Source organism: Penicillium daleae (genome assembly GCF_028827525.1).
Source record: "Penicillium daleae strain IBT 16125 chromosome Unknown utg000006l_segment0_segment0, whole genome shotgun sequence".
Lineage (NCBI taxonomy): Eukaryota > Fungi > Ascomycota > Eurotiomycetes > Eurotiales > Aspergillaceae > Penicillium > Penicillium daleae.
This window is the reverse complement of record NW_026623154.1, coordinates 3,805,512-3,829,742: the sequence shown is the minus strand read 5'-3', so window position 1 is coordinate 3,829,742 and position 24,231 is coordinate 3,805,512. Positions and strand designations below refer to the sequence as shown.

The window sequence follows — 24,231 nt, the reverse complement described above, 5'->3', positions numbered from 1 at the left end:
CAAGCCCAACCTTTATAGTAGTAATTTTCGTGAGAAGCTTCGGGGTAGCGAACAAGCCTTTAAACCAGACATAGCCACTACATGATCGCGTGAGCGAACTAAATCATCGATCTAGCTCAAGCATCCCTCTAACGATGGAACGGTCATGTGACCAGCAACGAGTTGATGCGGTTGAACGCTCAGGCAGCAATCCTTTCTGACTAGGATTTGTCCAGCAGAAACTACCAGGTTTGTAGTGGTGGCATGCTAACAGAGCACGAGTACTCCACGCTCAGGAGAAGTCAATGACCAGCTATGTCTACTAACTATAAAAATGATTCTGCTCATTATATTTAAACTTGCTGTGGCTCGCCACTGATCCTGTTACTGTCAATTGAAAGCTTTAATAATGAAGGCGGAGCATCGGGCGGTCTTTAAAGACTATACACCGCTATGAGATGGACAGTGTCGAGCCGTTTCTGGCACAAACTCGTCTACCCCTCTTCCCTCCTCGTCAGTCTCAAAGCACTTGTACAAATCTTCTATTTTTTGCAAGGTTGAGAACCGAGTAGTGGCCCTGCCCGTGTCTTCGCTCTCTATTCTTCTGACTTCTGAATTCGTTCTTGTGCCTGACCCGCATTATCTTGAGACGACGGGATACCGCAACAGCGCCAATCTTTTACCTCGATATACGCAGGCTGGTTCCAGCTGTGCTAGGTTCTGGTCTAGACCTTGAAAATCAGATTACCTTCATTCTCGAAAAAAGATATTAAAAAAACACCGTGTGAAGCCACGCCCGATCCGTATCAAGCCTTAACTTCTTCCCATTAGCCTTATCAACCAGCAATATTCAAAAGTCAATTACTTCCATTTGAGCCGAAAATTTGCATCAGCCTCACTAAACACTTCACTTCAACCTTGACAGATTCAACATGACTTTCCGTCCAGATAGCCCCTTCGAACTTCCCAACGGCCACCTAGTCTGTGGTCCACATCGACTGGGTGGCTGTGGTATCTGCACCGTTGATTACGATTTCATGTATGAAGATGAAGATTGTAAAGAGGAAACCGATGATTCTGACTTCGAAGTCGATCCGGAAAAGGTGCGAGAGGGGCTACGCAAACTTGGTTTCATACCGTCCGATCCCCTTCCAGCCGAGTCTGGTTCTAGTTTGGAGCCAACAGCGCATGCTGGATTCGCCATTATGCTCCCCGGCTCGCCGGGCCCCAACTCGCGCCCAAACCCCGTACGGCCCGACTTTGAAATGTTTCGGCCCCTTGGCAGCTTCACGGGACGCGTAATTCCGAAGAAGTTTGTTCCACCGCAACCGACAGACAGGCCACAAGGATTGTTTCCACTTTCGGGTGGAAATCCCTCAGGATGTTTGCCGTCGTACCTTGCCCGATTCAAAAGAGCGAATGACAAGCACCAATTCCTCATCTACACGGATGGCGCGTGTTCAGATAACGGTGGACCGACAGCAAGAGGTGGTTGCTCTTTCATCTACAAACGTTGTACAAAAAATCCATCTGCTGGCCGTGTGAGTTTCCCGCTTGAATGTAGAGGACCTACCGGGGAAAGACACCAGCATACAAGCAATCGTGCCGAGCTGCGAGCTGTTATCGCCGCTTTACGGTACAGACGCTGGGATGGAGAGGGCTGTAAGAGCTTGGTCATCGCGACTGACTCTGAGTACGTGGCAAATGGTGCAACAATATGGGTAAAGGCGTGGCGGCGAAAGGGCTGGAAAACGAGGTCGGGGGCCGCCGTCAAAAACCAGGACCTCTGGCAGTGTTTGCTCGGCGAGATTGAATTGTATGGAAAGGAGGGAATGCGTGTACAATTTTGGCGGATCCCAAGACAGTGGAATGAGGAAGCGGACCGGCATGCTAAAGACGCTGTCAACGAACCTCCAGTCGAGTATTTCGATGATATCCATGGTCTTTTAACTTAGGAGCAAAGGCAAAACTGCCACGCGACCCCTAGACTTGTTGAAAGATGAAAGAAATACGCTTGCTATCATGGTAGACCCGGTAGTTCATGTCTTTATTTGGTAGATATTTACCTTTACTCACTAGTACATAGCTTAATTAAATGGCCTTTGTTTTCTACTGCTCAACGCTATCACTAAGCTAGAAGGATCTCTAGACTTTCGCTTAATATCATTATTGACAAGATACGGAACTTTTCGTATATTCTCAATTCGGTCCCAAATCATAGACACAGCAGCCTAGCGAATGACAGCTTTGCCCACACAGTGAAGCCAACCTGAGTATACCAGAATGGAATCCAACCGCCTCTCACTGATCAGAAACCCGCCATATGCCCTTTCTGATCTTCTCCTGTTTAACCCTCCATACTCCCATCAACCCTCTTCACACCCCCATCCCCCATCCCATCAACCCACTGATCCTTCCGATGAAAATAAATCTCCAACCCCAACTCCGCACACTTAACCCGGTCCTCATCATCCAAAGTCCCCGACTTGACCGCAACCTCCTCTTCATCATCGCCAGATCGCGACGTAAACGGTGAGCCACAATCAGGGCAAAATTCGCGCAGCACGATTACGCCCTTGTTGCTGCGATCTGAGTACAATTTGGGCGAACCCTTGGTGTACTCGAAAGTAGATCGTGGCACGACAATGTTGGCGGAGAAGCCTGAGCCTGTGTAGCGTTTGCAGTTTGTGCAGTGGCAGAGGATTACCTATTGAGTGTGTTAAAATGGGCTTTTGGTTTGAGGAGTAGGTATTTGGAATGTGCCTACCTTTGGCAAGGAAACTGGCGTGGGTAGAGTGATGCGGTATGCTATGTTCTTGCATAGGCAAGCGCCAGTCAAGTATGCTGGAGCCATGGTAGGCGGCCTTTTGGTGATGGAAACTATTTGGGGTTGGACTTAAAGTGAACGTTGGAAGTCAATCGACAAGCACAGGATGAAGCCCCGCCAGATCGGACCAAAAGAGGCTTAGTGTAGGATTCAGTTAGGGTTTATCTCAGGGGCTGTGTTCCTGTGTTATCTCGGGTCCTATCTCGATTCCGTGACTCTTGAAACATCTTTTGAAAGTAAATAGCACAGGCTGTTTGTGATCATTAACGATACATTTAGAACTCTATATATTATACTTACAAAGTTTTAGAGTATATATCTTGTTCCAACTCAACGTCTAGCATATACGACTATAGGGTATAGAGAACAGGGCTTCCCGTCCGCTCAGCCGTAGTTAAACCTATTACAGTACGCGGCCAATTCTCAATGCGCCCTAAGCTCTAAAATAGCTTGAGATTTGATTTTAGGGTAAGTGTGGGTGATATAGGTGAGAAGTTCGGAGACTAGGGTGATAGAGGTGAGAACGGGGTGAGAATAGGGTAAGAGCGGGTGAGAATAGGGCGAGGACTCTTACCTAGATCACCTAGTCTCCTACTTTCACTTAAGTCCGGGCTATAAGTATAAACACTAGGGCGTATATCTAATGTTCTTATTTTCTTAATACTCGGCCGTTCGAGAGAAGATACTACTAAAGGACTTCTTAAAGAACCTCGATAAAAGAATTATACGTGCTACGTTGTATCCAATCTAGTCGCTATCCTTGACCTCCTCTCTACCAAAATTCGGTTGTCTTCCTTACCTGGTCGACAGGCTAATAGAGCCTATCCTACATATCATAAGATTTTCCGGATAATTTCAACTTGTAAAAGCCTGCAAATTAACCGCTTCTAAACTTATTATCGTCTACGAGTATATCTTCATATTTCACATGCGGATCCTGTCATATATGAGTCGAGCTCTTTATCTCTACCTATAGATATAGAATTAGGAGACGCGTAGAATGCGGTGTAGGATAATAACTACTAGTATGGAATAGTATAAAGTAAACTAATTTCGAAGATAGTTTCATGGGGGTTATAGAAAACTAATGTCGAGGCACTATAGAAATATATCTCGATAAAAGAAGGAGAATGAGCCCACGGGAAACAGGTCCAGGTCCTACGGCAAGGGGCAGCTTAAGACAGTCACAGAGCTGCCCGGTCTGAGCCGTCAAAAAGTAGAATGGAAAGCCTTATAGAATGAAATAGGAGACAAACAAAATCGAAAAGAAAATATATGGTGAGTGTCGGTGAGAGCCAATCTGACAAGCCGTATCAGGCATCCCATTAACACAGAGCTGCTTCAACCCTTCCTGGTGAATACCTTTCGTGGATGAGTACTACCAATGTTGTGACGTTCCGCATTTCACTCTGCACTGACTGATGCTCTTCATGGCGAGGCCAGGGATATGTTGCCGGACGTTGTCAATCTGGGCAGGACTGAGTGTTTCGCCGAGACTGTCTTGGAGCACATCGTCAGGTACGGAAAAAAGCGCTTCGAACTGCTGAACCCGTCCAAAATCATCAGTTCCGAATGCAGCGACAAATGCACGGGTTTCGCAGCTGGGGTTGAACTGCATATGAGTGGAGCCTTGGGGGAAGATGGTAGCTTGAAGGGCATTGATGGTGAGATTGACGACCCTGGGAGTAGCGCCAGAGTTTGTGGCCGGGGGCTCAAGCGCCAAGTACGAATGAAGCGTTCCATTGAGCGCAATAAAGAATTCGGTGCCTCCAACATGTGAATGAGGCGTATTAAACCCGCATGGCCCCAAAATACCAATAGCCATTCCCACACCTTGGCCAACCAAAGCGGGGAAGGTCTCGCTTGTAGCATCAGCAAGATATCCACCAGTAACAATATCACTGCTGTTACCGTTGTCGAAATCGAATAGGAAATCCTCATCCTTCAGCAATGCATATCTTGCATAGCGACTTGGCGCAAGCATGAGTTGCTGTGTCAGCGTAAGATCGATGGCAGCGACAATTCTACTGCAGGAAATAATAGCAATTAGGACCAGCAGGTGAAACATTGTGAACAGGGTGAAGATTATAGTGTATGAGACGTAATTCGATTTTTGGCCGCTTTAGATTGGCTGACGCTTCCGAAACTTGGTATGAAATGGTAGGAAAGTGCTCATGAACATATGACATATATAGATTTCCAGGTAGGACTTATGTCAGTCAACTGCCCCTTGCTGAGTATGTAGCTGTTATTTATTCAAGGAAGCAAATAACCTTTTTGTCAACTGGATATGTTTTTTTCACGGCTTTACACAGTCCAAATTCCTTCATCAAAATATCGTGGTTACCCTGGGATTCCGCAATAAAATCTCAAGAGAAGACTTTCAGGTATTTGTGCCGGTGCTAAACTTTGCCACCAATAGGAAGATAGTTCGAAATTTGAAGTTTTAGGCTGGATAATTTGGCGTTTGTCCACATACATGTCCTACATTCCTATTAAAGTTCACTACTAAAACAATAATGGTTTACTGGAACTTATCTGGTCAGCTGATTTTATCTACGTCGTCGGCTCAAGAATGGGGTCCATGACGGGATATCTACAGAAACAGTAGATTATCGAAAAATATCTCATTCTTCTGTGGTGCCTAGGAAATAACAAGAAAGTAGTAGCTGCTCGGTTAAGTGGTTACTGTTACATGTACATTCCTTATACAATGGGTTCTAAGTGCTCGTAAAGACCGCAAGCTCCTGCAATTCTCCTTCGTTGTGCTTCATTTTCATTTCTTTCTCACACTGGATAACAGAGAGGTTAAAAATGAGCCATCTTTACTGTCTCCTTGTTCTTGGTTTTTTAATTTCCCTGTGCGTGAACGGCGCCCAAAGCTCTATTGACGCCGGCACCGCTCGGGCTCGACTGTTTCGCGAGCTGATCTCTCGCGCGGGAGTCTACAACACGTTTCCTCCTAGTGCTTCGGAGCTACTATGTGACCAGGAATGCCATCCGTTATCACAACCGCCGAGGGTTGGTATTATTGGTGCAGGTGCTGCCGGATTGTATTCAGCTTTGATGCTACAGAGCCTTGATGTTGACTTCGAGATCTTGGAGGCAGACGGGAGGGCGGGCGGAAGGATCTATACTCATTATTTTGACCCGGAGGTTTCAAAGAAAGCGACGCCACAAGAGGCTGCGTATTACAACTATTTTGTAAGTTGGAGCTATAGCTGCGGCTCAGCGTATTAGGAGTACCGAGCTGACTAGAAAGGTAGGACGTGGGTGCTATGAGAATTCCTGTTATGCCCTACATGGACCGAGTCATCGGGTCGCAAAACTGGTCCGTTGTTAGCTACGTAAACTCGCATGTCAGGGAACCAGCCGACACAATCGATCTGATCCCATACATCTTCGCCACAAACAATACATTCCAGCTATATAACAATATATCTGTTCACAGTGGCGTTAATGCCTCCGCAGCCACGTTCCGTGTCTTAACATCTGAAGGTGGTGATATCCCACCCTCTGATTTTGCGGATGGCAACCCCGATACGATATACAATGACGCGATCTCCGAGCTGATAGTCGCACTGGAGCAGAACTTCGATGCCGGGTTTAATAAACTTATGGAGTTCGACCAGGTCTCCGTCCGGGCATACTTTTTGCAGAAAGGGTTTACAAATGCGCAGATTAACTGGTTAGAGACCATTGAGGAAGGAACTTTGTCCTTCGATAAAGCGTCACTAGCCCAAGCAGTCATCGAACAATGGATATTCACGGCTGCTCCTCTTGACTCATGGGTCACGATCAACGGCGGGTTCGAGAGACTAATCAAGGGACTTCTCAAAGTTCTGCGAACCCAGCCGAAACTGTACAACCGTGTCACCGCCATCAAGCCTGGACGAGCAGATTCCCTCACGGTTGTCGTCAACCATACATTTGAGCATTCGTATGACCATGTGATCAACACAATTCCACTAGGAGCCACAAGAGTCCTCGACACTTCGGCACTGTCTGATCTCCATTACAATACCACAATGGCTTGGCGCGCTTTAGCCTATGATGACGCAGGTAAAATCGGCATGTGGTTCAAGACCCGTTGGTGGGAAGATCCCGACGTGTTGTCGATGCCCTTCGTCGGCGGACAATCCTCCACCGACCTCCCCATCCGACGTTGTGTGTACCCATCCTACGGACTTGAGGTCAACGGTGCCCCTGGTACAATGATCGCCAGCTATACATGGAGTCAGGATGCTGCTCGGCTGGCTGCTTTTTACCGAAGTGCCACACAGGAAGAGTTCATTACACATGTAGTCTTGGAGGATATGGCACGCCTTCATAACATATCTGTGTCATTCCTCCAGGACCAGCTGATCGATACATATTTGTGGGACTGGTATAACCATCCTTACTCTGACGGTGCTTATGCCCTGTTTGCACCTGCACAGTTTTCGGACGTCCTCCCGGCCTTGCTTAGGCCGAGTTGTAAAGGGAGATTGCATACAGCGGGTGAGGCTACGAGTAGTGGACATGCGTGGGTTGTTGGCGCGTTGAACTCGGCGTATCGTGCTGTCATGGAGGTCTTAGCTGTAGAAGGCAGAAAGGATTTGATGGAGAAGATGGTAAATTTATGGGGTTCTCTAGACGAGGTGGATTTGGGTTGGTTTGAGTCGCCAAGTCCGTAAATGGAAAGCTATGGAAAGTGCAAAGCGGCAGAGATGTTAGTGTTCTAGGCTCGTGGAATACCGCATTTAGCCTACCCTATAGCGGAATAGGAACAATTTTTAATTGCAAAGTTATCAGGCAATTTTGTAATATCAGGAAAACGAGCGGTCACCGCTGTTGTAGAGTCAACCTTGTTTTACAACTGAGGGCCCCAGCAAAACACTGCCATCGCAGGATACATTTGGATATTACTCAGGAAGGATTCCTTACTGTTTTTATCACATATGATTGTTTCAATGAAGAAGATAGGTCTTCCATTCATAGGTTATTCCACCCCTAATCGCCGATTTATCTCATTTTGGTACACTGATCGTAGCGACAGATCCTTACGGTTCACTCTCTCCGTCACGTTCTATCCCCCATAACATAACCACAGTAACTCTTAGTCGTGCAAATATATATCGTCATTACAGAAGATTTAAAAGAGAATATTTAAATAATTCTACACATTACATTGATTTCGCGCCCCGCAACCTACAATATGTTATGATGGAGACCAACCCAGAGGCAAATAGCGGTAGCTTAAAAGATGAAGAATCTCCTTTTATGTGTCCTAGATAGCTTGTGCAAAGCTGCAGTTCGCCTGGTGACTGAGGGCGGAAGATCGATACGAGTCAGGTGGAGGGTCTGAATCTGTTGCCCTATAAGGATTTCCTGATGCTTACGGAAGCTCCAGCTGACCCAGGGATCACCCTGCTAATTATTGGCGCTGGCTGACTGATCTATCGTCCTCGTACGAGTTCTCTTCCATCCTAACTTCATCAGGATGCCTGGCATGTCGATGAATATTAGATGATCGAATACTAGGGGCCTCTAATTGACTTCACTTTCGCCCCATCTCTTTTCGTTCATCGTATCTACGTCCCTTCATCCCAACTACGTCTGTTGATCCTAACCAGGTCTTCCATTACTGTAGATACCGAGTCAGTCCTTGATAATTAATCATCCTCTCCCGTATTCTAAACCCTCTTTTGTAATATTCCTCCCCTTCAATCTCTGACTCACCTACCACCTACCTTCCTTGTCTGCGCCACGCTTGGGCAAATATGCGCCATGGAACGTACGCACCATTTCATTCCATAAAGTACCACTTACCTCCGAAATCCCGTATGGCATGCTGGTTCAGCCCTTGCGAATGATTGACCGTGTCCTCAATGCGATGTGGTGTGGTTTCGTCGCATGACCCGCGCCTCCACACCGTGACCTCAGAGGCCTTTGAGGGGGACTGGTGCGAGGCTGGTCCGGTGCCGCTACTGTGATGACAGCAAGCGGACCTGACGGATCTACAATAAGGCCGTCCAGGCTTATGGCGTCCAGCATCGCGTATTCTGGTGGATTAAAAGCCAGAACATTGGCCGAGCGGCTGCAAGACACTTTGGCAGTTCTTCTCCTTCGAGCAGGTGCAATACGTGATCAACAAAAAGCTTGTTTTCCGCCTCCATCAGACAGGTTCGGAAATTCTCCGCATCCTCCGTTCAACCTACAGCGACTGTAATGGCGCCGCCATGACGAAGAGAACCATCGGCCCCATAGCAGAGAGCATGCTCAACAAACAAGGCCTCGCGTACGATGCGAGGGGCTTCTGAGCTCTGGCTCTCTCGCCCACCAAGCGGGCCACGGGTGTGCCCAGACGGGTCCGAGCCCATGATTCCCAACAGCCGCACAGGTAGGTCACCTCGTCGCTAGCGGGGTGACCGGATTACCTCGACCCCACCGAGGCTAACAATGAGAATAGTCAACATGGGGAAAGCGGCCAGAGTGCGTAGGACGGAGAGTCCCTGGGGGTATCATGCAGTGGAGCGAGCCTTAGGAATCTAGGTTACCAAACAGGTTACGCATCAGAATCGTAACAGGCCTTGCTCTGGGAAGCTACTCCTGCTTAACGAAGACATCGGATCGAGACTTTTTGTATAGTATTATTTAAACAACATCACGCATATGCTAAGAAGTAAACTATCGTACAAATCCAATAATGTACGTGCAATATAGTGCATTAGATGTGACTCCTGGCCGTCCCATATCGACTCCATAACCATCGAGCCAGTCAAGGGTATAGACACTCTCGATTGATTGGGTGATATATCTCAAGTTCACCGACATACAGGAACCCTAAAATTATATGAGTGCGGGTAACAGGAGATGACGCTAAATGTTTGGCATTTTATATTCTTTGGCAGAGAACCTAACTATTGATCTGTTCGTGCTCTCGATTCCTCTTTAGACGCTTAAGTTCCACTATTTGCTTATTATTTTACCCGGTAAGCTGTAGACCTTGGCATGACCCGCGGGTAACCTACATAGTAGGCGGGGCGTTGGCAGATGGGGAGCGTGCGTAGATAGCTACATGGCAAGGCCATATAGTACGAAATGGGTCTAGCCCGTTACATTAGCCTGCTATAGTGCTAATACCATCAAAATATGCCTAGGAAAGCTGGCCGAGAATGGCAAGCCTACGTGCTGGAGCTAGCGGTAGTTTTCCCCTATCAAAAAAATAATTCCACTTACCCCACCCTTCCACGTGACTGTCCGAGAATCCTTTTTAGCAAAATAGATAGGATCGAGATATTCGATTAAAAGACAAAGATCCAATCAGGAAATGCTAAGATTTGATAGACTTTAGAGGGAAGAGGAATATATGGACTCGTCCCCCTTTGCAAAGGACTTTTTTAACGGGTTCCCCCGCCGGTACCTCTAACCGGGGAAGGCTCCGAATATGCTCAGGGTCCTAGACAGCTGAACGTGAATTTGAAAGAGTAACAGTTCCATTGTCACATTTTATCACATTTGAATTAATGCATACCTTTGAATAAGAATGTTGAAGCAGGATACTAGATGCCGGATATTTTTCTTCCCACCCAAAGCTAATCGGCCTTTCGGATAGTGGGTTATGCTGTCTAGGGCGAGAGAAGTTCACCCGTCTCCCAAATTTCATTCGTATGCTCTTCATTCCCGCAACATCCTATAGCATTTCACTGTGTGCCGCAAGGAGTCTAACAACGCCTAGTTTAGTCTCTAATAAAGGCAATACGCGAAGTATGAGGCAAAATGGGCCGAACAAGGGCAAGATATCTGATTGGTCAACATGCCAGTGCTGGAATATCCGAGTGACTTCGAACAACATGAAGCATTTTGGATGCTTCCTCCACAACCAATACTTACAGTGCTTCTCAAATATAAAGTCAATTATGATTTCCGGTCCTTTTTCACCATATTCACTCAGTTCTACTCAATGAGCACTGACAGAAACGTGCAGAGACTATTTCAGAAACTATGGCAGCGATTTCTCTTCCCCTTGGTTTCCAGATCGCGCCGGCACCCCTTGGGGGAGTGCCGGGGCCCAGTGTACCGGCGCCGCTGGGTGTGCTGGCAAACTTCAGTGGAACCTTCAATGGCCTTGGTTTGAACACAATCTTTCGCCCGAACAGCGGCCCACTGAACACGACAACATTTCCAAGAGACAACGTCTTGGAGCTAAATCTGATAAATGATACAATCACATTTTCTCAATCCTTGGGTGCCGTGCCCAACAGGGGCTTGGCCTTGCAGGACGATATCTTTCTCAACGGAGTATCTTATATACAGGTTGTCAACGACGTGACAAATTTGAAAACTGGAAGGGCTGACGGTGCCCCAACTGGTATTCACTTCGAGGCTGGGCTATGGATGAACGTTCCGGCTACAAATAATACTCCAGTGCTCGGAGATTCCCTCGTCCGCATGGGATCAATTCCACATGGCACAACTATTAATGCGGAATGCCTGGCACCTACTAGCGATTCTCCAGGTCCACCTGAGATCCCACTGGTCAGCTTGGTGCCATTCTCAGTACTTGACGGCAAGCCACTGCAGCCTGGTCAACTTGAAAATCTCAATGCCTCAATCGTTTCCACCCTCAGACTCCCAAATGATCTCTCCAAGTTCGTTGCTGCTGGTACCATCAACCAGGAAATTCTGGACGACCCAAATTCGGTTTTGCGCAACGCCATCAAATGGCAGAATATTATGAAAACCACGGCTTTCACTGTGTCAACGAAGCCTCCGCCCCCAGAGTTCGGTGGTGGAACGAGGAACATAGCCTTCCTAGAAGGCAACCCCGCTTCCACGAAGCCTAATGCCAACGCGATCCAAATGAATGCTACCTTTTGGATCGAGACGGTCCAACATAGACTCGAAGTACCAATCTTCAAGGTCGGACAAGCACCTATGAAACTCTCGCCGGCTTCACCGTTGGGACAGCCCGCGCCTGTGTTCCTTGTAAGCCCACCGCATGCGATCAATGCACCCAAGAACATCACCGTTACCTCACTCCAAATTCAATATTCTCAGGTCGTTTTTTTTGGTATTCGATAACCTGGTCTGGCCACATGTATCAGTGGCGACGCTTGTTCCGTCTGATCCTGTGACAGTGCCAGATTCAGTCTGGTATTGAGTGGCCGTTGAAGCTCTACATTGTTGAGAAAAGATTTTTTTTTTTTGGCACATGTTGGTCGTTTTACAAGTGGTTAGTCCTTCAACAAGTTGAGCATCACTCAGGATGATACATTAAGTATAGGTCGTTCATCGGGACAGGAAACAAATTAATTTAAGATTTCTCCAGAATTACACAGTTCTATCGCCTAATCATGTTCATTATCTAAAAGGCTTCGGTCAAAACTGCAATGTAGGCATAATAAATAGTGGGCTGAGGCCGACAGCCCATCTCTCGATGAAGGTAAGACAAGAAGGCAAGCTACGCAGCCAGCGAGATCAGTGCTATCACGCCTAATTCAAATCCGGGTATTTAGTAGATTGTAGTTTTGTAGGGTAAAATATTTTTCGTGTGTGGAACAACCGTAGTAGAAGAATTCTAGTCATGGTTAGGTTCAGAGAGTAATTTGAAAATATGAACAATCGAGAAGCAGCAGTTCGCCCCGAGTTTGCCTGGCTAGAATAGATATTAAACAGCCTAGGGGCCCAACGACTCCAGCATATAGTGATTTATACATCTTGCATATTTGTTAGAGTGAATGACGTCAGCTCTAGAAAATTAGTAGTTAAGTGATCAGCTCCCGTAGTACGGCGCGTAAATATTAGTTTCACTAGTAGCAGGCCTTATCGAGCAATGGAACACAAGCAAACGAATACTTTGGACTACTGAGACTTTTATTCTAGATCAATCTTTGTTTGGGCTGAATCGAGAAAGAGATGCTTTCTGAGGATATTTTTGAACTCTAGTTTTATGACTCGTCGATGTTACTTGATTCTGCCCGTGGCTAAGCCTTAACGAGGTCTCTAGTAAACGATATCTCCGAGCCTTAACGAGTTCGTATATTCTTTCAGGGTGACACAACTGTCACTGGTAATACAATGCTAACTTCTGGGCCCTAATGCGAGTGGGGTAAAAAGAGTCGGATGGTTCTCGTTTCCTATTATCCTCTGATTTTGGTGTGGTGGTGCGAGTGGGACCCCGCGCACCTATATAACGATGGTAGATTCACTTTTGTCTCCTGACCGAGATTAACAGCGGACACCGCGAGAAGGTATGTAGTCATTGTCTCAACAGCCTGGCTAGGAGTGCTCACCCAGAGGGTCTCGCCTATTCCCCGACAGAAATGTGCTTCGTCTGATATTGTGTAAGCGGTTCTCTTGTTTAAGCAGATTGCCGGATAGACAGGAGAACTCAAGAGTTCTTTTTGCCTATTCTGCAATGGCCTAGTATTGTCAATACCAGTGATAACAGCGTTCAAAAGCTGTGAGCCCGATTCCCATTGATTCTACCATCAACGAATCGTTCTCCTTTCTTTGAATGCGACCATGTTTCTAGAGTTGTCGAAGATGTCCGATCTCTCCGCCACGAAGACAGCTGGAGTAAGGGTCCTCAGTCAACCGCGAGACTGGTGGGCCTGGCTGTACTAAATAGAGTCCCTAGCAACTCTCTGGGAAGTGTGGGGTATTGTTCATCCCGCCAGTATCAAAGCCTGAGGAGCCGACCTATCCGGAAAACTCAGTGGTTAGCAAGGAAGTCGACAAAGTACGCGGATCTCACGGCGGATAAATGGCAGGAATTGGTCAACGTGGTAGACTATGAAAAGAATATGAAAGGTCTCAGGGTAGTCCACGAGGCTATTAAGACCATGTTGAACCGAACACCAAGAGAGCATTATCGGCAAGATCGACGTCAGAGACCAGCTCAAGGAAGAGTTTTGCCCGTCCAGTAACGGACGGAAGATCAACCTAGGAAAATGTACGGTTACGAGGATACAATTAGAATAATAGTGCCGTGCACACGGTTATAACTATTGAGGATTCGTTCAACCGATCCTCAGCTTTAGTTCAATCCATTCTCTCGATATATGGTTCGATTAGTGCAATGAGTACTAGCCTCTACATAAATACGTGTGCCTAAGGCGTCAACCTTCCATATTAGGACTAAGGACCTTTTCTGCTCGTAAAATTTCGATTCTGACCCCAACATCTCTGTTATCTGCCGTATATCCGATCCATGCCGCCCCCCATCCAGGGTGGGTATTTTGCATGTAACCTGCCAGTGTTAATCGGAATTCCACGAAGGATGTTCACTGAACAGCATTCCTGGGTCAGGAGGACGGCTGCATTTACCACAAGGCTATACCTCCCTATTCAGGAGAACAAAGAGAGTCAGCCATCACAGTTTCCTACATTTCTCGAGAGACTTCCGTCCATTTGGACCTAGAAATATAAAAGGCCCAGTTGGCACCTTGTCTTCCTTACTCTCTCTCAGTGGCCTATTATTCACATTTAAATTCAGGATTTAGCACGTGGTGACGAATCAGAACATCAACATACGTCTCTTCCGTCGACGAAAATGTTTCTACAAGGCTGTTTTCTTGGAATCCTCTCTCTGTCACTGTTTTCTATGCTTGCGTCTGGACGTGAGCTTTCAAATCGGGGTCAGTAAAAGGAAATAGCGACTGTACATGATGCTGATTTCATTAGCAGACGTCACAGAAGTCTTTTTGAACAAGCTGGCCCTCTTTTCCGAGTATTCGGCGGCGGCCACTTGTGAAAATAATTTTAATTCAACTGAAGGCACGAAAGTCGTCTGCGATCCTGGGATATGTCCACACCTCGAAAGGACAGATACCGAAATCCTGACCTCATTTCAAGGGTATGTCGCACTTAGAAGGATTACTAGCTAACCGCTAATCCGCTATGTAGTCAAAATCCTGGCAATACAACTGGATTTGTCGCCCTAGATAGGACTCACAAAACCATTGTTCTCTCGTTCCGCGGCAGTGAATACAAAGGAAATTACGACACCGACATCGATTTCCCTCAGGTGCCTGTCCCCGAACTCTGCGCGGACTGCATGGCGCATGAGGGTTTTCTGTACGCGTGGGGCAATGTCTCCGCAGTTGTGCTGCCCATAATCCAATGTGCCTCCAGACTTTATCCCAGCTATACGGTTGCTTTCACAGGCCACAGTCTTGGAGGTGCATTGTCCACCCTTGGTGCAACATTCCAGAGGAACGCAAACCAAACGGTAGACCTCGTAAGTCCTGACCATGGCTGTAGTGACTTCAACCTACCAGCAAATTAAAGGGCCAAGCGGTTTTTCTGACAAGAGATAGTATACGTTCGGCAGCCCCCAAGTCGGAAATCACAGCCTGGCTGAAATCATTACCAATGCGACGCTTGGTATGAATTATCGAGTCACCCATTCAGATGATCCAGTTCCCAGAATCCTAGGAACCGAGAAGGCTGTCACTAAGCACTGGCAGTATAGCCAATCATCACCAGAATACTGGATCATCTCGAATAACACTGCAAATGTCACTCCCTCTGACATTGAGGTTATCAAGGGTATCGATAACACAGCCGGAAATCTTGGACAAACGGGCTGTGATTTCCAAGCCCACCAGTGGTATATAGGAAATATGACTGGCTGTAGTCGGAACGGCCAATCGGGAAATTCTACGGAGATAACCAAATTGCTGTGCGATTTGTGATCATAATTTTAATTGTGATGATTACACATGTTTCTCGAATAGGGGGGCTGGTCTTAAACAAAGTGTCGTTGCTTCATTACCCTGATCCTTCCCAAATAAGCGATATGCCAAATAATGTTAGGCTCAGGAAAGGAAAACTTGTTGTCTAGCCTGCATATGAATTCAACCTCATACTATACGCAGCAGCCCGAATACTGTCACACAGTATTTGACAATCTCTTTATGGCCTTCCCCTGAGGCAGCCTGGAGAGCGCTGCCATATTCGCCGCCCTGCGTGTTGACGTCTAACAGCAGTTTGACGATCGCTTTATGGCCTCTCGCTGAGGCGGCTTGGAGAGCGTTGCCGTATTCGCCGCCTTTCGCGTTGACGTCCGCGAGAGGACCCAGGCGGTAGGGTGCGTCGGCGGTCATTCGGAGTTGGCATGGTTGCACGCACTACAGCGCGGCCTTGACCATGACAGCACTGCGCCTGGCGGCGAGACGCCAGATCAGTCGTCAATCTCATCCATGAGCTACTTTCAAGATGACGCCGAGATCTTAGGCTTCAAACTCTGTCGATCTACTGGGCCGACCCCATCAACACGTCGCTGATAAACTCGTGGATGACTTCTTCCAAGCCGTGCATCCTGTTTTCCCGATTATTGGAAAGGGGATGTTTCTGGGTCAATATCGGTCTCTCTATATGAACCCACATGTGTGCCCAGGGAAACGATTGCTGGCTATTCTAAATCTGGTGTTTGCTATTGCTGCAAATAGGAGAAAGGGACGAGATTGGCCACACCCCTGGAAAATGAAATCGGTGGTCCAGCACGTGCCGCGGTTCCCTCTAAAGACAAAGACTGGCTCTCACAACAGGCAGCGACTGTTGATTGATAGCAGCCCTCGGGCTATGCTGTGGCTTCCAAGCGTCATGCATTCTCGTCCCAGTCCATCGAGATTGCCGGAGAGATTTCTCACTCATACCATCGGTAATAGTGTACAGCCCAACGATCGAAGTGATATACAGGCTAACTCAAGGAAGAGTATCTGAATTTATCGAGACTTGTTGAGCTTGTTTTGCAATCTCAGAACCTCGCTGAGGATGACGGGACTCGTAAGCCGTTAGTATTTTCGTTGCCTCGTGGAGCGTAGCCAGGTGAATTCGAAGAACTGCGCAAATGATTCCTTAAGCTGAAAAAGGTTCCTTCCTCCAAGTATGCGTGTCACTTCAATCTGTATCTCACTGGTTGATGCGCCCGACCGCACGACATCGATTATATTAATCGAGATCGTCATCGGAACACGTCCGTATTGCCTCAACAAAACTGTCCAGGAATATTGTCTTGTGCACTCGTAGCACGGATTTTCGGAATTGCACTATTGTAAGAGGTGCGGACAATTGGGATAGAAACCATGTAATTTATCAGTATTGCTTACCTTGGTCCGGCGACGCTGACATTCTTTGCAAGCGGTTGATGCTGTCGAACAGCAGTGTCTTGTTTCGAACCTCTGGTGTCCGTACCTTGAACTATCAATCCATCTGCAGCATGTACGCGAGGCTGGAGGGGTCGAAGGTGTAGAGTAGACATATTCATGGATGGCGGTGGACGGTACCTGAAGGCAGACCACCTAAAGCGGCGAGTCGCCCAGCATCGAACGATGGGCGCGAGGTGAGGTCGGCCATACTTTTGGCTGTTGTATGTTTTTTGATATAACCTTTCAAAACAATTTAGTGAAGTCTATAGTCCCGTAGACTGGCTCACCAAACACATACGACCATAGGGTGTGGAGAAAAGGGCTTCCCGTCCGCTCAGCCGTACTTAAGCCCATTATAGTACGCAGTCAATCCTTAATGCGCCCTAAGCTCTAGACTGGCTTGGATCTGATCTTAGGGTGAGTGTGGGTGATATGGGTGAGAACTTTGGAAATTGGGGTGACAGAGGTGAGAACGGGGTGAGAGCGAGTGAGAGCGGGTGAGAACAAGGTAAGGATTCTTACCCAGATCACCGGAATCCCCCTCTTTCTTGGCTCCGGGCCATAAATATGAGCCCTAGGGCGCATGTACGATCTTTTTCCACCTTAGCGCTCACCCATTCGAAGAAGATGCTCCTGAAGGACGTCTAAAAGGGACTTAAAGGATTGCACGTGCTACGTCACGTGGGTTCCCCCATGAATTGTTGGAACAGAGATGAGTAATCCACGTGGGTACACCAATGGAAATCACAATGAGTCTGAGTTGTTATGAAGCCCCTAGCTAGCAATTTGGATGGGCGATTTACATGACTAATCTTGGCGGATCTATAGTTAGTATCTCCTTCCTCCAGAATCCTGCTGCTCCGACATATCAGAGTTGGCCAGAGGATGCCTGTCTGGTCAGTGTGGCTAATCCATTATTGTGAGAAGATCGATATTATCAGCAACATTAACATCCATTCATCGTAGAGTCCCAAAATTTGCTGATCTAGTTGAATAATCCAACACAATCGCTCGAACTTCCGGAACACACACACACACACACACACACACTACGTACATCAGGAAGGGAGGCAGAGAAAGCGACAAGGCGCTCACTCGGGCTTGTTGAATATACAGCTACAATGTGCGGCTTTGCCTTGAATGTTTGAATGATGGTTGATGCTCGATGATCCATCGCCAAGCTATATGTATGTTCTCAATTAGCCACTGTTTTGTCGACGAATAATGTATTTCTGCTGCCAGGATATGCCTACGCGGAGCATACCCATCATGTAATCTCTACTCCCTGCATCTACTAGAGCTCTTCATGCTCTGCCATTACAAGTATTTTCTCTTTGCCCTTCCTCTTATGTACCATACGTGCATATATACTGTTCGCTGTACAAATTCCTGATTAGATGAATTGTTGCATATAAGCTTGGCTCGCTGGGGATATATGCATATCGCAGCGTTTCAAGAGAAATACAAATGCCGCAATACGAACCGAAATTTTAGTTCAACTTGTCTAAATCCTTTATGGTATATGCTGTGCGCAGGGAGAAGGAGAAGGATGCAATGAGCAAGAAGTGTGTATTGGTAAGGACGAGTGAGCTAAGGTAGATATAGCGAGAGTAGAGGTCACATGATGATATGCCATGGGCATATCCAACATGAGCAAAATGTCAGGGCTTTGGCCTGCAAGGCAGAGAAAATCTGCTCGTAGCAATTTTCATTATCCTATGCTACAGAAAACCCGATCAATTTGCAATACTAAAGAGATTAGCTATTTTTATTTCATTTTGTCAAGAAGGTTGACTCACATCGAGCTTTCCCGAAATTGCCTGGACACCCTTCTCCGTGGTGAGGCGCACTAATTTCGGCACATCGCGGTGCGTGTTGTAATGGGTATTTGGGCCAGTAATCCACTGGCATCTCTTGGAACCATCTTGGTTACCTACCCATCTGCTAGAGTCTGCTTTGAAGACTGCCTGAATTGCGTAGATTGCGTGATCCCCGGCAATAATGTTAAACCCCATGAGCTGCTTCCCATCGATGTTTATTAAAATATATTGATCCGGTATACGGTACCCCAAAATCAAGCGTGGCTCGCCAAAGTCCCTTTCCAGCAGACCAAGCCCAGTGATATAAGTGTGATATGCTTCACGCAGAACATACACCGCTAGGCTGAGGACTGATTTGTTCAACGGAAAAGCCTGTACAGATGGAGTGTGTTCCATCATGCACATCGAGCATTTATTCCGATGATGTCCTTGACCACGGAGTCTGTCACACCTGACTTTCAAAGAGAGACCTTGCCAAAACATCTCTCTAATCAAGCTGCTATGAGATCTTATCTCTTCATCACTGGCCTTGGTCATTATGTATCTCTCCCCTAGCCATCGATTATTATGCCATCGTCGGCGGAGCTCGAAGAGATGGCCATCGCACACATCCAAATTCACGGAACATCTATATATCAGTCTCCAATCTCTCTGCTTAGAGGCTTGATACTTTGGCCTTTTATCACCTTGGGTCCCCGTTAAAAGAGAATTTAGGAAGCCGCGCTCTCCCCAGGGTAAAAACCTTGTCCTCCAGAAGAGTTGATCTCCAAAGACTTCCGCCATTGATCGGGATACTTGTCTTAAACTGAAAAACTCCGAAGTGGACAGGTTGCTCGCAACTAGAGTTCTAATCTCCAAAGGAAGCAATCGAAAGCAGTCAGTCTCAGAGAAGAGATAACCTTGGCCCGCTCCTATCTGTATCTGTGGGAGCCTAAGACGATTCTTAGCTAGAAGGTCTCGAATGATAGGTCTTTTCAAAGGATAAGTGTGCTTGGCGTCTCTCTGCACACTTAATGATTCGTCTTTCATCGTGTTAGTTTGAGATTATAACATACTTGTTAGAAAGGCAACCTGCTCACACGAGGTATTTCTGCCTGAAGGAGCAACATCCTTACAGACTTCAAAAAACTTATCCAGATCAAGATCCTCTTCCAATTGTCGACTCAGAATAATCCAGCAGCTCTCATGAAATATGTGAGCCTTGCTAGGTTTCAAACAGGACATTTGGTACCAAAGGCCAAATTTTTCTCGAAGTGCTGCCCTTTCAGAAGATCCGAGATGGCCACAGTCGCGTTGCATTTTTCTCCAATCAAGATTGGCAAAAAAGACATCACTCAATCTAGCACCATCTGAGGTGCGATATACTATGGCACATACGTGAGTCCTATTGATTATATTTAATTTGAATGGGTACACTCACGCGCTCGATAATATTTGAGCCAGTCCTCATTAGCACCAGGTGCTTGAGATTCTGCGCCAATAACATGTCCGCAGGAGAGGCAAGTGTCAACAGTTAGTCCATGATAGTTTAGATAGTAAGGGTTACCGAGGCGCGCCTCAGTAGCGGATGTTTCCACACTCATGGTGAGATGATAGCTAAAGACCAGAAATACTCGTTTTGCAGATGAAAGAAGCTGGTTTATATGCCCCGAAAGCTGCGAGGGGAAAACAGTACAAACGTCAAGTTTAGGCAATACTCTTGATAAGTTGTGCTCATGTAATGGTCATAATGTGTCGTTGAAAAGTGGAGTTGTTCATTACAGTGACATGGGATTGGTCCATCACCAACCCATATTTCCTGTGAGTTTGTATGTAAAATGCGGGTACATACAGTGGCGCCGCAAAAGTCTGTGACCCCCCAAAGTATCTTTCTTCACCGCCTCCTTATCAGGGACATACCGCCCATTAATACTAGGTTTTGAGTGGTGCAGATGCTAGTTGCCAGCAGAATATTAGCGCGATACTTTAGGGGGTCACAGACTTTTGCGGCGCCACTGTAACACCTCGACATCGGTATTGTCACTCGAATACTCGGTTACACCGCCATGGGACAGCTCAAGCCCCTTTTCCCATATTAGGCACCTTACGCAAATTCTTTTCTTGTTCCCACATTACTAGTAACCCCTGGGCTGTCCCGGGAGTCTCAAAAACTAGTGTAATTTATCTACGCGCTCTGATTAGCTAGCCGCTGTAATGCCTCGGTAACCAGATTTAGTGTAATTAATCTAAACCATGGTATCTATCCCAACATTGCCCTTTCTTACATAGTGCTGCATCACACTCTCTACAACCAGACCGTGTTCTTGTAGCTCGCTGGCCTCGGATCCCTTTCTCTCTTATATACTGACACCACACACAAGGTAGCTGCTTATCTAGCTTATATCGCTGGTGGTCCTGGCTCTGCTGGTTTGGCTGAGGGCGCGCTGCCTGCGCTGCGAATGCGAAGAGCTTTCGATAGAGCTTCTGCCGAAACGATAGCTGGCTATCTACTGGTTGCTGGTGCTGCTGCTTATAAATGCATTGGATTCGCTATGCATTAATAATAGAAGCATCCAGGAAGAAGTAGAATAGCGGAAACCAGCTACGATTAGTCTTTCGATGTATCTCATAACTAGCACGATACTGATTTGCTATCAACACTACCCGTATAATGATTGTAGTCGTTGATAGCAGTAGGAATATCTAGTTCCCTCTGAAAATCAGTGCCGAAAGGGGTACGTGCAATAGCTGCGTTGGTTGAGGTTGCTGCTGGCCGTTTCCTCTTAGTGGTAGTGTAGATATATGGCGAATGGATAGTCGATAGTAGTAATACCACGTTATTATCCTGCCACGCGAGACAGAGGACCCCTTGCGCTTCAGATGAATATAATCTTCCCTATGGGATAGATTTAATATGATCTTTAAGCTCTACGAGCTGAGCGGGTATCCCGCCCTATCTCCGCGTAGTACCACATGCACCACACTGTATATCTCGTAGTATCTTGAATAGGCCAACCGTAGAGAAGTAATTATCCATATAGACATTGTATACAGTAGGCTGGCTAGCAGATTGGCCAGCAGATTGGCTAGCAGATTGGCCAGTAGATTGGCTAGCAGATTGGCCATCAGATTGGCTAGCAGATTGGCTAGGAGATTGGCTAGCAGATTGGCTAGCAGATTGGCTAGCAGATTGGCTAATCCTAGGCAGCTTTCGAATCATCTCAAGCACCATAGATCCAGTAGGGCTAATATCAGGCCAGCGGAACAGGTTCGCGATACCCCAGAGCCGGCTACTCCATGTAAATGCCCAGATATAGCCATGCTCTGCTAATGCGAATATCTTATAGCCCTTCTTAATTGGCTTACTAGGCATCTTAATAGTATGCGAAGAGCGGCTAAAGCAGCGAATCATAGTCTCATCAATAGAGAGATTCGAGCCTACCTGGTAGTAGCGCTGCGCAGCGCTCTCCCATAAGGAAGCTAGAGGTTCTAGCTTATACCACCAACGTTTATCCTTTGGCCGCTGCTTATAAGATATATCTGCTTCATGCCGAGAGATATGTAGAAAGCGCTTTATCTGTTGGAAGCGCTTTAGTGGCATATAGCGGCGAGGCGTATGTAGTGGCTCATCAGGTTCCTGGCTCCAGTAGGATTCGATACGTGGACTCCGGTGGATACCCATATAGATTAGAATACCAAGGAATATCTTGATATCTACTACTGTAGTATCCTTCCAGTACCGGCCAGGACTAGGGCTAGATTCACTAGATTCACTAGTATCAGAGGCTTGTTTCCTCTGGGCGTATTCGTTTGTTGACTGGCTAATATATTGAATAGTATCCTCGCTAATAAAAAGGGTAAACAGCGCGTAGGGGCTATCGATATCAAGGCTACTAGGTAGATGGAGCTGTGGAGGTCGAGAGGATGGCTGTAGTAGCTGAATTCGCGCGTCTAGTGCTTCGCGAGAGGGTAGTTCCGCGAGGATCTCGTCAAGTTTGCGCTTCGGGGCCATATCGTATTGGTAGGTAGGTAGGCAGGTAGGTAGGCAGGTAGGTAGGCAGGTAGGTAGGCAGGTAGGTAGGCAGGTAGGTAGGCAGGTAGGTAGGCAGGTAGGTAGGCAGGTAGGTAGGCAGGTAGGTAGGCAGGTAGGTAGGCAGGTAGGTAGGCAGGTTGGTAGGTAGGTTGGTAGGTAGGTTGGTAGGTCCGTAGGATAGAGAGACGCGCTCAACAACGCGTTGATAGCTTCAAATGAGCTAGTGGGGCCTAGTGTAGTAGCCGATTATCCAATTATATGGTGGTGGATCCTGTATCCCGTGTGGATTGGCTGATATTATACACTAACGATACAACTTGGTTTTGAGACTCCCGGGACAGCCCAGGGGATAGGTCCGACCACCCCTACCTGACCGCCTACTTTCTGCCATGAATCCTGCCGCACTAGTCTCTGAGAGGTGTAACTGAGTATTCAGAATATCATACTTTGCACATTTATATATAAATACGCAGGCAATCGGGGTTTTCCCGTGACAAATCCCTTCTCACTGAAATGTGCGTCTCTACTTTCCACGACAGATATTCTCAATTACTTCAAAATATTGAAGGCCATCTCAAGATACCCAGGTTGATGTAAATTGATGTGATATTTCAATCGCTTTAATAATTGCGTGAATGTATCGGATATTCTATTTCTTATATTATATACATGAAGACTCCTTTCGTCTCTTTTTCCTCCAACTTCTAGTTATGATTCGCATTTTCACAAATTTTCAAGAGATCTAAAATTGCAACAACCGACAACTAATATCAATCTCGCTATCAAGTATCTTCTTGTCATGTATTCTTTACACGCAATAAGCACCTCCGGGGTAAATGTCGTAGAGGGCCTCAACGCCTTTACTAAGCCAAAATCTGTCTTCAGTACGAAATGCACGTTTTTTATCGCTATTCGGATCTCTAAAGAATCTCAATATTGGTAGCGCCCGTGCTCAAAAATTTATTAATAGTCTTGCCAAACTACTATACAAGATGCAGCAGAATACTATTTCTAAACATATTGAAGCTAAAGTAATTACGGTTAGAGGAGGATAAGATGAACAGTGAGATATATGTATGTAGAGAAAGCTATCTAGTGAGCTGGATCTAAACCGATGTAGTAGCCTAGATGTCAGAATAAAGCCCGTTCACTCAACTCGCTTGTATCTTACTCCTGTTACTCTTTCTAATTTAAATAAGCCAGCGGATAGCTATTTACAAGCAGAGATCATGGGGGTCCTTAGATACGTCCATGGTATAGCGTTATATGACTCTAGCCTGTTGATTTGCCTGATCCTTCTATCATCTTCCACCATCCAGCTTTCAAACCGTTGAAACCTACCTCTTCTCAGGTAGTGCTTCACTTACAAAAATATTTTTTGCAGCGGTCAAGAGATAATGTCGGTTGAAATTCTGCTTAACAGTTCTTAGTATCACAGGAACGGAGAACAACACA

General features: G+C 46.6%; 9 protein-coding genes across 9 annotated transcripts; 4 read left to right on the top strand and 5 right to left on the bottom strand.

The window, feature by feature from the left end:
* Nucleotides 1-911: 911 nt before the first annotated feature.
* N7458_007079 (uncharacterized protein) lies at nt 912-1,934 on the top strand (the record flags this gene model as incomplete). The annotated part of the gene is made up of 1 exon (XM_056910461.1): nt 912-1,934. The coding sequence occupies one exon, from the start codon at nt 912-914 to the stop codon at nt 1,932-1,934; it is 1,023 nt and encodes a 340-aa protein (XP_056766165.1).
* Nucleotides 1,935-2,326: 392 nt separating this feature from the next.
* On the bottom strand, nt 2,327-2,833 carry N7458_007078 (GFA family protein; the record flags this gene model as incomplete). Its single annotated transcript, XM_056910460.1, has 2 exons — nt 2,327-2,686; nt 2,747-2,833. The coding sequence occupies 2 exons, from the start codon at nt 2,831-2,833 to the stop codon at nt 2,327-2,329; spliced, it is 447 nt and encodes a 148-aa protein (XP_056766164.1).
* Nucleotides 2,834-4,184: 1,351 nt separating this feature from the next.
* On the bottom strand, nt 4,185-4,874 carry N7458_007077 (germin family protein; the record flags this gene model as incomplete). The annotated part of the gene is made up of 1 exon (XM_056910459.1): nt 4,185-4,874. One exon carries the CDS (start codon nt 4,872-4,874, stop codon nt 4,185-4,187), a length of 690 nt encoding a protein of 229 aa, XP_056766163.1.
* Nucleotides 4,875-5,620: 746 nt separating this feature from the next.
* On the top strand, nt 5,621-7,482 carry N7458_007076 (flavin monoamine oxidase family protein; the record flags this gene model as incomplete). Its single annotated transcript, XM_056910458.1, has 2 exons — nt 5,621-6,010; nt 6,073-7,482. The coding sequence occupies 2 exons, from the start codon at nt 5,621-5,623 to the stop codon at nt 7,480-7,482; spliced, it is 1,800 nt and encodes a 599-aa protein (XP_056766162.1).
* Nucleotides 7,483-10,792: 3,310 nt separating this feature from the next.
* Nucleotides 10,793-11,872, top strand: N7458_007075 (uncharacterized protein; the record flags this gene model as incomplete). Its single annotated transcript, XM_056910457.1, has 1 exon — nt 10,793-11,872. One exon carries the CDS (start codon nt 10,793-10,795, stop codon nt 11,870-11,872), a length of 1,080 nt encoding a protein of 359 aa, XP_056766161.1.
* Nucleotides 11,873-14,396: 2,524 nt separating this feature from the next.
* On the top strand, nt 14,397-15,489 carry N7458_007074 (lipase family protein; the record flags this gene model as incomplete). The annotated part of the gene is made up of 4 exons (XM_056910456.1): nt 14,397-14,430; nt 14,477-14,648; nt 14,699-15,032; nt 15,112-15,489. 4 exons carry the CDS (start codon nt 14,397-14,399, stop codon nt 15,487-15,489), a joined length of 918 nt encoding a protein of 305 aa, XP_056766160.1.
* Nucleotides 15,490-15,657: 168 nt separating this feature from the next.
* N7458_007073 (PfsNACHT and ankyrin domain protein) lies at nt 15,658-15,900 on the bottom strand (the record flags this gene model as incomplete). Its single annotated transcript, XM_056910455.1, has 1 exon — nt 15,658-15,900. The coding sequence occupies one exon, from the start codon at nt 15,898-15,900 to the stop codon at nt 15,658-15,660; it is 243 nt and encodes an 80-aa protein (XP_056766159.1).
* An 884-nt stretch (nt 15,901-16,784) lies between these two features.
* On the bottom strand, nt 16,785-17,057 carry N7458_007072 (uncharacterized protein; the record flags this gene model as incomplete). The annotated part of the gene is made up of 2 exons (XM_056910454.1): nt 16,785-16,845; nt 16,906-17,057. 2 exons carry the CDS (start codon nt 17,055-17,057, stop codon nt 16,785-16,787), a joined length of 213 nt encoding a protein of 70 aa, XP_056766158.1.
* Nucleotides 17,058-20,128: 3,071 nt separating this feature from the next.
* N7458_007071 (uncharacterized protein) lies at nt 20,129-20,347 on the bottom strand (the record flags this gene model as incomplete). The annotated part of the gene is made up of 2 exons (XM_056910453.1): nt 20,129-20,148; nt 20,185-20,347. 2 exons carry the CDS (start codon nt 20,345-20,347, stop codon nt 20,129-20,131), a joined length of 183 nt encoding a protein of 60 aa, XP_056766157.1.
* Nucleotides 20,348-24,231: the final 3,884 nt, after the last annotated feature.